At 42.3% G+C, this 14,778-nt stretch overlaps 1 protein-coding gene across 2 annotated transcripts in view; it reads right to left on the bottom strand.

Moving 5' to 3' along the window:
• LOC109925211 (transmembrane protein 273-like) overlaps positions 1-14,778 on the bottom strand; it is a 65,786-nt gene that overhangs the window by 17,366 nt on the left and 33,642 nt on the right. Inside the window, exons 1-3 of one of the 2 annotated variants that reach the window (XM_048616281.1) lie at positions 12,021-12,136; positions 7,376-7,432; positions 2,918-3,028 (exon numbers count right to left, since the gene is read on the bottom strand). In XM_048616281.1, coding sequence (XP_048472238.1) covers positions 2,918-3,028; positions 7,376-7,432; positions 12,021-12,033 — 181 coding nt within the window. In that variant the 5' untranslated portion in view covers positions 12,034-12,136. Of the gene's footprint in view, positions 1-2,917; positions 3,029-7,375; positions 7,433-12,020; positions 12,137-14,778 lie in introns of those variants that run through there. The other variant, XM_048616280.1, reaches the window with a different exon arrangement.

A 14,778-nucleotide genomic window follows, 5' to 3' on the forward strand; every position in this document is an offset into this window, starting at 1 on the left:
AGTAAGAACTGCCGTTGCTGGAGTCAGAGATAACACAGTGTGGAGCTGGAGGAGCACAGCAGGTCAGGCAGCATCACAGGAGCAGGAAAGTTAACATTTCAGTACGGGACCCTTCTTCAGAAATCATTTCTGAAGAAGGGTCCCGACCCGAAACATCAACTTTCCTGCTCCTCTATTGCTGCCGAGCATTATCCCTTTGTTAAGTGAGAGACTTTTATTTTGCTTCCTAAATTAGAGAAATGTCATTAACACACCTTTTGCAGGGAGATGCTCCCTTCTCTTTGAATTTCCTTATTTGGAACATTTAAGATTAAAACCAATTGCAGGAGAAACTGTCACCTTCAGTTATGAACTTCTCAGCTCCATAGCACAACATGATGGAACAGAGACAAGTTGCAGAGACAGATCACCTTATATGTTTATGTATGATTAGTGTACTGTCATTGCGGAAAAGTGGTTTCTTCGTAACGCTCACTAAAGAATGAAAGCTGATGTATAGAGGGAGGTATTCTGATGGCCTGCCTTTTGATGCGATCTGAGAATGCATCTTGCAAATTGGAGCACTGTCAGTCTGCAATGTTTCACTTCAGAGGCTGGATTGTGCAGTTTTACTTGGAACTGAATTTGGGGTTTCTATGCACAGACTCCATCGGAGTTTGAACATCAGTTCAAGTTGGTGATACTGAATGGGATAGCAATCTCCACCCAAATTGAAATCTTTCACATTATATCATTCAAAAGTATCCCTTAGCCTTTGTGTCTCATTAAGGGGGTGACATGAATTCTTCAAATAAGAGTGGCACCTGCAATAAAGAAGGTATGCACACACTACATAAGCTGGTACGTGGCTAAATATGTAATTCTAATGGGTTGAACATTTAAGTACCTCTTCTTTAGTTTGCATGGGCACAGGGATTTGTATCCATCTCTGAATAGTGGATACGGCAGGGTCAGACAAAGATTCAATTCTAGCCTAGAATCCTCAGCTAAACCACAAACCACAAGAACAAGCTTTGAATGATTTGTAAATGCCAGCAGGAACCTGAGGTTTGGTAAGTGTCAGGTAACTCACCGCTAGCTACTTGTGAGACATACTATCAGAGGTAATCAGAGCTCAGTCACTATAATAGTCACGTCTGGTTGCATTGAGGCATTGTAGGGCACTAGCAAGTCTTGGCATTTTGCTGCATTACCATTGAGAAGTAGCAGAATGTTCAGAAGCTGCTTTTCCAAGTTTAGCATTTTCAGTAAATTAAGTCAGCTGAATACAATGCATCTGGACTTGAAACATTAACTTGTTCTCTCTCCACGGATGCTGCCTGATCCGCTGTGATTTCCAGCATTTTTTGTTTTGAATACAATGCATGATTGATTTATATACAGCGATTTGCTAGTGGGTTAAAAGAGCTTCTTACTCATAGCTTTGTTTTGGAAAGGTGATTTAAAACATCCATACTGCAGCACTTGACACACTTTGCTGATGACTGGACTCCTCAGAGGCACAGAGGTAACACTGAAGTATCTGATTATTCAGCAGGACATTTTTAGAATGAGATAATATGCAATGTCCTCCAGAATTAGAGTGAGCCATTGCTAACTAATGATACAAATAAGCGGAGTTAGAAGTTGATACCGAAACAATGAGAGCATTGTTTATTAGTGTCCTACTGATCAGCCTTACTATAGATTCATAAAAGTTTTAATCGTTTCATAATTTCTGCCAGTGATGACCGTGTCTATACTAAAGCCCTTACCTAAACCTTACTCAGATTCCAGCAATGGGCAAAACTGCCTGTGATGACAAAAATTTGGTGCTGTCTACTTTGTATTTGCTGCTGGATTATAGTCTGTACGTTGAACCCTTAAAGGGAAATTTTAACCTAGTCTCCCCTCTGACTTTCCTTCAGCCCTCTTCTTGTCTTGCAGGATCTGGACAAGAGACAGATACAATGAAGCAAAGGGACTTGCCCAATGAAGAAGAATCAAATCAGAACCAAAAGAACTGCAGATGCTATAAATCAGGAACAAGAGCTGAAGTTGCTGGAAAAGCTCAGCAGGTCTGGCAGCATTTGTGAAGAAAAAAATCAGAGTTAACGTTTCGGAGCCGGGTTCTGAGGAAGGGTCACCGGACCCGAAAAGTTAACTCTGATTTTTTCTTCACAGATGCTGCCAGACCTGCTGACCTTTTCCAGCAACTTCTGTTTTTGTTCAAGAGTCAAATCAGACTGGGAAGGTTAATTCTGTTTCTCTCTCTGCAGATGCTGCTAGATCTGCTGAGTTTCTCTAGCATTGTGTGTTGGTTTCAGATGTCCCATGCCAACCTGACCAAAACACTGATCAAGGACATCCGAAGCCACTGGGATTCTTTATTAAAAATACAGATCATTGGCAACACAGGGGCCTCCAAGGCCTGAGTGGGGAAACAGAGATTGACTTTCTCTTGAATGGAGGGTCTGAAGAAACCTAACCAGGTAAGGTTTCTTGAAATGGAGCAGGACAGACAGACATCTCCCAGGTTTCTAAGGCGTCCCTCCTTGTTTTCAGTTTGTGTGTTCCTGACATCACTGAGACATCCAGTGGAAAAATAAATTGAGTGGGAGTCAGGATGTAGAAAAAGTGGCTTGAGCAAGAAGCTGGAATTCATTACACATCTGATCATGCACCGATTTGGAGATTCTAACTATGAAGCAGTCGTCAGAAGAGAAGCTTATTTCATTAATGAAGCTTTAAGAACGCGAATTGAGAGAAAATAATGAAATTTAAGCAATGTAAGGTGAAAGAATACATTTGCCCAAATTGTTGTAGGCAACAGTATCTCTTACTTAAAGCTGACATATTTGTGCTGGAGGAGCTTCACTCAAGCTAATATTAGAAGGTAAGGCACCTAGGAATGATGTGCCTTGTTACTGCATCTTACCTGTTAACTCATTTTCATAAATGTGTTTTTTGATCATGTAAATCTTAATTAGGACAAATGAGACAACGAGAAATATTCCTATTCCAGCACCCAGTAAGGCATACTTGATTTCTGGAAAAGAGAAGATAGAATATAACTGATAATTATTGGTGTAACAGAGGGCAGGAGGGGTGGCTGCTTTATTCTTGCAGCAATAATGTAACCTGATAGATTCACATTGGATAGGAAAATCCTGCATTCATGTAGCACCTTCAACAACTTCAGGATGTCCCAGAGTGCTTCGCATCAGCAAAATATTTTCAAAACATAATCACATTTGGAAATGTTGGAAACCAAGTTGTGCACAGCAAGCTCCCACAAAAAGTAATGTGTGACTGTTCTTGTACATTAATAGCAGTTTTTCTATGGAAATCATGCATTGCAGGGGAAATTCATACAATCGCTACAGTGCAGAAGGTGGTCATTCAGCCCACTGAGTCTACATAAACCTTCTGAAGAGTGTCCCACCGAAACCCAGACTTGTATCTTATCCCCATAACTCCACATCTACCATGGTTTATCGACCTAATCCACACATCCACAAACACTATGGACAATTTAGCACTTAATAACCTGCACATCTTTGGACAGTGGGAGGAAACTGGAGTACCCAGAGGAAACCCGCGCAGACACGGGGAGAACGTGCAAACCCCACACAGACAGTCGCCCGAGGGTGGAATCGAACTCAGGTCCCTAGCACCCAGAGGCAGCAGTGCTAACCACTGAACCACTTGCCCCCTACCTTTGGGCTGCAGTTAACATTTTTTTATTCATTCATGGGATAAGGGCGTCGCTGGGTAGGCAACATTTATTGCCCATCCCTAATTGCCCAGAGGACAGTTAAGAGTCAACCACATTGCTGTGGATCTGGAGTCACATGTAGATCAGACCAGGTAAGAATGGCAACTTCGTTCCCTAAAAGACATGAGTGAACCAGATGGATTTTTCCCAACAATTGACAATGGATTCACAGTCATCATTAGATTCTTAATTCCAGATATTTTATTGAATTCAAATTCCACCATATGCCACGGTGGGATTCAAACCCAGGTCCCCAGAACATTATCTAGGCCTCTGGATTAAAAGTCCAGCAATAATACCACTAGGCCATCACCTCCCCTTTCGCAGTCTATATGAAAGGAGCATATCAAAAATATATTTCTGCAATATTAAAGCTACAAGATAGCAGTAAGACTTTTTGTGAAGTGTCAAGACTCTGAAGCATAAGGTCGTGGCTACAAATCCCACTCCAGAAGCTTGGACACAGGTTGACATCCACAGCAGGGATGCATTGTTGGAGGTGCCATTTTTCAGATGAAACATGAAACTCATGTCCTGTATGGACTCTAAAAGAGGCATAAAAATTCTTATGGCACTGTTTGAAGAGCAGGGGAATTCTCTCCATTCAGCCAGTCAATATTTCTCTCTCAATATCACTCTCACAGATTTTCAAGTTGCCTTTTTTGGGACACAGCATCAATTGGCAGGCAAGTTCCCAGCTTTATAGCAATTATACAAATGGTTTCCAAAGTGAAGATATTGGCAAGAAATTATGTCTGGTGGCCAGGATTAGATGCCAACATAGCTGCATTAGTGGGACAGTGCCCAGAGTGCCAACAAGGACAAAAGTTATCACCAGCATCTCCCCCACATTCATAGGAATGGTCGGCTAAACTCTGGACTCAGTTACACATTGACTGTGCTGGTCCTTTCATGCTCTCCACATTCCTGGTCATTGTGGATGTCCACTCAAAGTGGTTGGCATGCATAAAGTTTGTTCGACAAACTCAGGGATGACAATTGAGAAGCTATGAGCAGAGATCACAATACTGGGACTCATGGAGGTGATGGTCACAGACAACAGGCCATCATTTACCAGCAGAGAATTTGAGTATTTCCTGAAGCCAAATGACATTTGGCAAGTAAGGACAGCTCCATCCTAACCATTGTCCAATGGAAAGAGCAGTCCAAACTTTGATGTCTTTAAGAAACAGCCAATTGCTTCTCTTGATACCAAACTGTCCCGGTTCCCGTTTGATTATAGGACCACCTCTCAGGCAACTACAGAGATAGCTCCAGCAAATTTGCTAATGGGGAGAAGATTCTGCATCAGGTTTACCTGACTGTTCCTGGACCTGGGGGGAAGGGTGAAACAGCATTAGGAACGTCAATACCAGACACAGGACTCCTCTAAGTGAGAGAGACAGTTTTACCTCAGGTGATGAAATTTGGTACTGAAACCACAGGACAGGCCCTACATAGGTGGGAAGCATGGTCGACACTAGGTCAGGTCCTGCGACGTACAAAGTTCAGGTAGGAGAGGTAATCTCATCACAAACGGGGCAGGATCAAAGCATTCCCGACCCCTCAGAATATCCAGCAAAGCTGTCAGAACCCATAGGACTCCCCCCTCTGCCTAGCTTCAAAGAAACCTCTGCGGATGAGATGGAAAAAGCAGATGTCACAGCTTCACTGTCATTACCGTCTGATGAAGAGGATGAATTTCGGCCGAGATGCTTTGGACACAAGAAGCACGCCATGGTCAAGTACATGCTGCCAGTATCCGAGGCAGAATCGGAGCAACCAGACCTGGTACAAAAATGGCCCAGAAAAGGCTACAGGACAAAGAACAGGGTTACTTCCCAGGACTTAGAAGGGAAGGGATGTAGTGATTGGAACGAAGTCAGCCAGGTGGACCTCATAGAGTATGAGTTCCCTGATCGGACCAGGTTAATAGCCCGAATCAGGGAGCCCTGGCTGACAGATATAAACAGGAGTGTCAGAGGTTCTGTTCACGCTGAAAGCTGGCTCTGAGCTAGCTGGGTCAGTGTCAGATACTATGCACATGTAAATAAAGGGTGACTTGGTGATGGAATACCAGCCTCTTGTGGAGTTACTTCAGTAGGGGCCACCTAAAGGAACTGAACCTACTGTTGCTGGTATTTTTACCTGCAGCAAGAGGGCTGGGGTAAGGGGCCTGTGTACATGGCCAGCTGCCTGGTAGATATGTTCCTTCCTTCTTAATCTCCCAGTGCCCAAAGCAGGGGCCCACTGGAGGTGAGACTTGTGCTGTAGGAAGACACTCCCTGTCCTTTGCATGAAGGGTTACCTCTCACTGATCGGGACAAAGCCTCACTGGTTCTTGAGAAAAAAGGGCCAGGGCAGAGTTACCATCATCTGTAGCCAATTGGCAGGCCCACCACCTCGACCAGTATCTTCCAACGCTCACGGCCTGAAGGGATAACTTTAACAACAGCTTTCTCTTTATTCTTTATTCATTTGCTGTGGGTGTCACCCGTAAGTATTCAAAGGGCAGTCAAAAGTCAAACATATTGCTGTGGGGCTGGAGTCAAATGCAGGCCAGAAATGCTAAGGGCAACTGATTTTGTTCCTGAAAGGAGATAAGTAAATCAGATGGATTTTTACAAAAATTGACAGTGGTCACATGGTCACTGTTAGACTAGCTTTTTTTAAAATTACAGATTTTTTTATTGAATTAATTTCCCCTTCAGGCATGGTGGGATTTGAACACACATCTCCAAAAAAACTGTCATCAAGGATGACTAGTCTAATTACATTACTATTACACCACCAGCACACCTACATTGTTACATTGCAGAATAAAAAGAAATGCTTCAAAAGGAAATGGACACCAAATGCAGCAACTTCACAGCCAATTGATCAGTGCCTGGGAAAGGAAAAGGGGCCAAATTTTGGATTGAACCACTTCACCAGAATGAGACATTCAAGCTGAAGGTGTATCTTTGACAGAGCAGAGAGACTCATCGTCTGTAGCCAATTGGCAGGTCCACCACCTGGACCAGTATCTAAGCGGCATTAACCCTAACTTCCCCAATGAATCACGTTCTTCATTCTGGACTAGGTTACAGAGTAGGTAGGGGTGTTGTTCAGGTTGGAATGCCCTTTGAAAAAGGGGTGGCATGATGGCTCAGTGGTTAGCACTGCTGCCTTACAGCACCAGGGACCTGGGTTTGATTCCAGCCTCGGGTGATTGTCTGTGTGAGCTCCTCCAGGTGCTCTGGTTTCCTCCCACAGTCCAAAGCTGTGCAGGTTGGCCGTGCTAAATTGCCCATAGCGTCCAGGGATGTAGATTAGCCATGGGGAATGCAGGGATGTGGTAGGGGGTTGGGTCTGGCTGGGATGCCCTTCATCAGAGGGTCAGTATGGACTCAATGGGCCAAATGGCCTGCTTCCACACTGTAAGGGTTCTAACTTTGAGAGTAAATCTAATAATGACAAATGTAGTCAAGAGATCAGATACCAACAGTCATGAACATTTTACATGGCTGTCTAATATTGTCACACAGTGGTGTCACACTGAACCCAGTCATGGGGATTATCAGAATCAGGCGTGAGAGAATGTATTTCCAGAAGTTAAACAGAACAATAATTCAATACCTATTTCATCTTCATTCTTAGCTGCTCCATTTGCAGATGATCCTGTTGTGAAGTAGTCTGCAAACATAAAATGAATTTGAGAACATTTGTAAAAATACTCGAAAGAGTAAAGCTACAACTCATCCGCTCAGTATATAATTATCCAGCTTCTTCTTAGCAATGATAACAGCACATTCCTCTCATATGATAGCAATCTGCCAAGCATGCTGCCATTATTGCGTACATCCTTTGATGTAACTGAATTGAAAATTGCATGTACTGAGATAACAAGGTGTAGAGCTGGATGAACACAGCAGGCCAAGCGGCATCAGAGGAGCAGGAAGGCTGACGTTTTGGACCTAGACCCTTCTTCAGAAATTTTCTAACGAAGCGTCTAGGCCTGAAACGTCAGCTTTCCTGCTCCTCTGATGCCGCTTGTCCTGCTGTGTTCATCCAGCTCTACACCTTGTTATCTCAGATTCTCCAGCATCTGCAGTTCCTACTATCTCTGAAAATTGGGTGTTGCGAGTACATGACACACTCCATTCTGATTTCATGGATAGCCCTCATGGAAGCTACTTGACACCCAAGTGTAAATGAGGAAAATCTGCCGCAGTTTGCCTGTAATCTTGGAGGATTGGAAAGGGTTGCAGAGTTGAAGAGGACAAGGCCACAAGGGATCCTGAAAACAAGGATGATAGTTTAAAAGTTAAAAGATTATAGTCTCTAGATGGCTGATAAGCATCCTTCATAATTGGTAACTTGTAAATAGCTGTTAACATAGTATTGAGAAAATCACAGGGTTTAAAGACAAATGTATATTCAGAAAATTGAGATGTAAGAAGCTGTCTTTTTTTTTGCAGTCAGTGACTTCTATCTCAATGGTACCATTTTACCACTTTTAAGGATTAACTCTGCTAATGCTGTAACTCAGAAGAAACATTGTTATGGTTTTAATCTTTCTTGCCTTAACAATACAAAAAGCATAACCAAGTTTACATTTACAAATATCTGGTTGAATTAATTGCCAATTATTTAATTGTTCAATTTTAAATAATTATGCTCCTTGGCTTGTGGTGCGAGCCTTGAGCTGATGGGGTGTATTCTCCTCTGTCTTACAAAGAGAAGGTGGTTCTGAGGTGGCTTTGAAATAAGCTCAGATATGAAAGCATGTGCTTTCAAGTCTCACTACTTGTCCATAAACATTCAACATGCACGGGCACAATCTATTTCATAGCAAGTGTGAAATCCACTTGCAGGAGAGGTCAATGATCCCAAATGCGTGGAAAGTATCTTGCATAATGTATCATTCATGCCTAAACATTGCTGAATGACAGCTTCAATCATAAATTATTTACAAATTCCAGGGGAACTGTTCGATTGATACTGCGAAAGAAACCAACGGCGCATTATGACTGCACGTTCACTCATTTTCACTTTGTAGTGGCGCTACCCAGTACATCGAGAGTATGGAACTCAGAGTGAGATGGACTTTAAGCCCCTGAAGTCACACTGCTTCATTTTGGCGTGTTAAATCTAGATTGCAAAGTCAAGGAGATTGTTGGACCGTAGAGTCATACAGCTCGGAAACAGAACCTTCGGTCCAACCAGTCCATTCCCACCATCATCCAAACTAAACTAGTCCCACCTGCCTGTGCTAGGTCCATATTGCTCCAAACATTTCTTATTCAGGTACTTATCCAAATATCTTTTACAGATTGTAACTGTACTCACATCACCATTTCCTCTGGAAGTTCATTTCCTACACAAACCACTCTCTGTGTAAAAACAAAAGCCTCTCATGTCTTTTTAAATCTTTCTCCTCGCACCTTAAAAACTATGCCACCTTGTTTCAAAATCCCCCACCCTAGGGAGATGACACCTGCCATTCACCTTATCTATGCCCCTCATGATTCTATAAGATCACCCCTCAACCTGCTACACTCCATTGGAAAGAAGTCCCAGCCTGTCCAGCCTCTCCTTATAACTCAAACCTTCCACTTCCGGTAACATCCTGGTAAATCTCTTCTGAACCCTTTCCAGCTTAATAATATCCTTGGACTCTTTTTAATCCTTGCCCCAAATTAAATATTCAAAGGACTGGTGATTCTGTCCTTCTGCTTCCAGGGCCCTCCCACCAACCTCCAAATATTCAAATATCTTTGTTCTGCTGAGAAATACCTGGAGGTTTCTTCCAAACAAAACAAGTGGTGTTGCAGTCAGGCAATATCTACAATCAGTGGGAATATAAGCTTCTACTATTGCTCTCAGTCACACTGTTGTTTATTGACTGTGTTGCACAGCATTACTGATGTATTGACATAGTGTGAAGTGTAGTCACTTCATTCTAGCTACCCTGGCATCAGCGAGTCACGTTGAGATTAGTAACAAGAGGATTCTGAGCATTGCTGCTCAGATGGTCATGAGGAGAGAGGAGAGTAGGAACATTTCTCTGACATTAAGAGGGATTCTAGACCAGGTTTCAAAGCTGACCAAATCTTCCAACGGAGTGCTGGCATTTTAGAAATATGGTTTCAGACCAGAACAAAGTTATACCAAACGCAGTGTTATGACAGTATTTTAGATAGCCTCAGGTGTAATGCAAACTCAGGTATGTTCTCAGATGAGACCCTATTTGACTCTTGCCACTCCTGCTGGTAATAATGTGGTTATAACGCAGCCGTGGGTTGGTTAGCTTAGTTGATCAACAGCATGAGTTCAATTCCCACACCGGCTGAGGTTATCATGAAGATTCTGCCTTCTCTATCTTTCCTCTTGCGTGTGGCCTGGTAACCCTCAGATTAAACTCACCACCAATGATCTCTCTCTAATGAGAGAGCAGCCCTGTGGTACTCTGGGACTATGGCAACTTTGTAAAGCAGCCGGCACAATCTGTGGTCTAGACAATTGTAATGTCAGATAAGATCTGGGATATCTCAGGTAGATCACTACCATCAACCTTTCTTAATGGTATTAATTGAGTTACTGATACCATGCGGACAGATGCCCATCATCTTAGGCAGTTAAGTACGGCATTTTCTTGAGCAATGGATAAGTTTATTCCATGTTACTTAATAACTAGTTGAGTGACATCTAAGATACACAATTCTCTTTTTTGCAAGACATCAGGATCCCCTTAAGAATAAGTGCAAATGACAACTTTAGTTACATGCAGTAAACACAAAGATCAACATCTCAGGAACTGATTAAGACACTAGAGACCTTGTAAAACACTGCTTAATGCGTCCCAGTCCTTTATACCTTCATGGGTGTTGCTTTTCCTCTGTTGTCAGTTAAGTTCATCAGTTCTATCTTATGCAACAAGGCTACCTACAATGTACACTGAGAGCAGGCTATGGGATCATTTTGTTGCACAGGAAAAAACATTTAGACTCTGAAATGGATAAATCCTGGTTAAATTTGAGTGCAATTATTATGACTGAATGAGGATTGATTGTTTGCCTGAGGACTGAGGGACTTGTTATTTAGATTGAATGTGCAGATACATAGCAATTTGAATAAAACATTATTTCACTCAGGATTTAAGTGCAAGAAGTTTTGAGACACGCCTGTATGACTCCAAGCCACTTGGAATTGTATCAAACATCGAAGTGCTCAATTTGGTGAAAGCTGAGAGATAGTTGATGAACCTCTCAAGATATTTAACAAACAGTTAGATATGAAAGAATGGCTAGGTTTGAGTTAATGAAATTCAGATAAATGCGAGATATTGCATTTTGGTAAAACAAACACGGCCAGGACTTTTCCAATTAAAAGTAGGGCCGTGGGTAGTGTCATAGAACAGAGAGACCTAGGGGTTGAGGCACATAATTCTTTGATAAAAAAATCACATGTAGACAGGGCATTAAGAACGCATTTGGCATGCTTGCCTTCATTGATCAGACCTTTGAGTATAGCAGTTGGGACGTCATGTTAAGGCTATACAGGATGTTGGTGAAGTCTCTTCTGGAATACTGTGTCCAGTTCTGGTTGCCCTTCTACAGGAAGGATATTATTACACTGGGGAGAGTTAAGAAAAGATTTGCTAGGGTGTTGACAGGAATGGAAGGTTTAAATTATGGGGAGAGGCTGGATAGGCTGGGACTCTTTTCCACTGGAACGTAGGAGGTTGAGGGGTGACCTTATAGAGGTTTATAAAATCATGAGGGGTACAGATAAGGTGAATTGTAGGAGTCTTTTCCCTCAGGTGGGGATTTCAAGACTAGCGGACATATTTTTCAGGTGCAAGGAGAAAGATTTTAAAAAAGGCATAGGGGGCAATTTTTTTTACACAGAGTGTTTTGTGTGTGGAATGAGCTTCTAGAGGAATTGGTGGATGTGGGCATAGTTACAACTTTTAAAAGACATTTAGACAAGTATATGAATAAGAAATGTTTGGAGGAATAAAGCTGAGAGCTGGCAGGTGGGACTAGTTTAGTTATAGATTATGGTCGGCATGGACTGGTTGGACCAAAGGGTCTATTTCTGGACTGTATAACTCTATGATTCTAAGAAATTCACTGTGGGCAGCAGAGCAGATAGAGATTCAAATAGTGAAGGGACTAAAGCATCAGAAAGGTCCAGGGGATTAGGAGCACACAGACATAAAATGACAACAAAACTATTAGACAGATTATAACACGGTATATTTTTAATTTTCTCTCACCCACTATTAGCATCTTTGCCTCAGTTCTCTCTTTGGATCCACAGCTCGTTATGTGGATAAATCAGGCTGCAAAAAGTGTTGCAGCTTTACTTCCTTATGCCAGTCCTCAGCTAACTTCCTGTTTAATAGTCAGTACTCTTTAACTCTTTCCCATCCATAGTAGGATGTCAAGTGGAAACTAACAGAATTTGATTCATTCCAACTTGAAAGAAACTTCTTCCATTTTAAAACTGAACCACAACAGTGACTGTTTCAAATTATAAACGGAATCTATCAAATGAAACCATCCACAGCACAGAAGGAGACTACTTGCCTATTTGCCTGCTTCTCTTTTGTTGTATGTTCATGCTCAGTTCTCCTTGGGAAGCCTTACACAATCTGCGCACAACCTGAGAACTACTGACTTGCATTATCAACCCTGGGAGTTACTTTTCAATTGAAGTTTCCTTTAAAGTTTTATTTTGTTTTGTTTTGTCACAGTGGGTCTATAGCGCCTTTCTTAAGTCAAACACTAGTTGGTTGATTGACAGAAAAGATACTTGTCCCGTTTTTCTGAAGAAGGGTCTAGGTCTGAAATGTCAGCTTTCCTGCTCCTCTGTTGCTGCTTGGCCTGCTGTGTTCATCCAGCTCTACACCTTGTTATCTCAGATTCTCCAGCATCTGCAATTCCTACTATCTCTTGCCCCGTTACACTTCTGCTGTCTCTCTGAAGAGACTTTTGATTCAGAAGCATGGTCCCACCATGCATCTGTACCCATTTACAAATAGCCACACTCCTTGATTACAATAAGCTAATGGCAAAGGGTTCACTGGAAGAATGAGGAGAATTTCTTGTCCACAGCAAGTAGTTGCTGTCATGTTGGTGATAATAGTTTAATAATTAATCACTTGTCAGGGATTGACTGACACTTCTTCACTTGTGGGTGTCACTGGCTGGACAAACATTTATCATAGAATCCCTAGAGTGTGGGATGCAGGCCATTCAGCTCATACTGCCTCTCAAAGTGTCACTTTCAGACCCACCTTATCCCAGTAACCCTGCATTTCCCACGGCTAACCCACTGAGCCTGCATATCTTAGGACACTAGGGACAATTTAGCATGGCCAATCTATCTAACCTGTACATTTTTGGACTGTGGGAGATAAACCAGAGCACCCAGAGGAAACCCATACAGACACGGGGAGAATGCACAAATTCCACACAGACCATGGTCCCAGGTGGAATTGAACCCAGGTCCCTGATGCTGTGAGGCAGCAGTTCTAATCACTGAGCCACTGTGCCACCCATTTATTGCTGTCCCTAGTTGCCCTTGAAAAGGTCGTGATGAGCTGCCTTCTTGCACCACCTTCTTTAAAGCACATTACAAATTATGAAGTGGACATTAGAGGAAAACAACTTATTTCTGTGTATGCAGCTTGCAGACCATAAAGTAACTGCTGGGCAGCGCTTAACAATATTTCACCATCTTCTCTGTCAGGACAAACCAACGACTCATATCATTTGCACTGATTTTTTAAAATCACCTCTCATTTCGAGTCTGTGTGAGGCTATGTGGTGATTTTAATTCTCTCATGTTTTGATAGTTTACTCTTTTTTAAATTCATTACAATCAGGTTAAATCGGCTCCTTTTAAACCGTAAATTCATACGAATTAGGAAAGATATCCACGAGGATAGAGACCCTTTGTTTTAACATAATCTTGTTGCACCAATCAGAGGGAGGATGGTTAAATAAAAAGTGGGAGCTTTCTCCCTCCGGCCTAGATTATAATGAATTAGGGACCTTCACCCTGGGGACTGATTGTAATGCCTCTCTCTCAGTCTACTCTCCATGATTAACCAAGTGATGGAAGGTATTGTCAACAGTGCTATGAAGCAAAGAACTGAACTTCTCACTGATGCTCAGTTTGGGTTCTGTCAGGACCACTCAACTCCAGGTCTCATTACAGACTTGATTGAAACATGGACAAAGGAGCTGAAGGTGAGGTGAGAATGACTGCCCTTCACACCAAGGCAACATGTGACCAAGAGTGGCATCTGGACTTCCTCATGGTAGTGCCCTTGGCAGAACCATCTTCAACTGCTTCATCAATAACCTTCCTTCCATCGGAAGGTCAGAAGTGGGGGTGTTTGCTGATAGACCAATGGACTATAAGACGTAGGACCAGAAATTAGGCCAATCGGCTCATTGAGTCTGCTCCTCCATTCGATCATGGTTAATAAGTTTCTCAACCCCATTCTCCTGCTTTCTCCCTGTAACCCTTGATCTCCTTGACAATCAAGAACCTATCTACCTCTGTCCTAAATATACTCAGTGACCTGGCCTCCACAGCCTTCTGTGGCAATGAATTCCATAGATTCACCACACTCTGGCTGAAGAAGTTTCTCCTCATCTCTGGTCTAAAGGATCTTCCCTTTACTCTAAGGCTATGTGCTCAGGTCCTTGTCTCTCCTGCCAAAGGGAACATCTTCCCAATGTCCACTCTGTCCAAGCCATTCAGTATTCTGTAAGTTTCAATTAGATGCCCCCTCATCCTTCTAAAATCCATCGACAGTAGAACCAGAGTCCTCAAATGTTCCTCATATGTTAAGCCTTTCATTCCTGGGAAATCTTTTTGTTTCTTTTTACAATACCGACAGCTTTATTAACATTAAAAAAAAAATTATTAGTGTTTTTGGTAGAATGTAGTCAATCTATATCTTACACAAAATTATATAATATATACACACAGACTGCCTAGAGAATTATGTACTGTCA

Source organism: Rhincodon typus, chromosome 34 (genome assembly GCF_021869965.1).
Source record: "Rhincodon typus isolate 14 chromosome 34, sRhiTyp1.1, whole genome shotgun sequence".
Lineage (NCBI taxonomy): Eukaryota > Metazoa > Chordata > Chondrichthyes > Orectolobiformes > Rhincodontidae > Rhincodon > Rhincodon typus.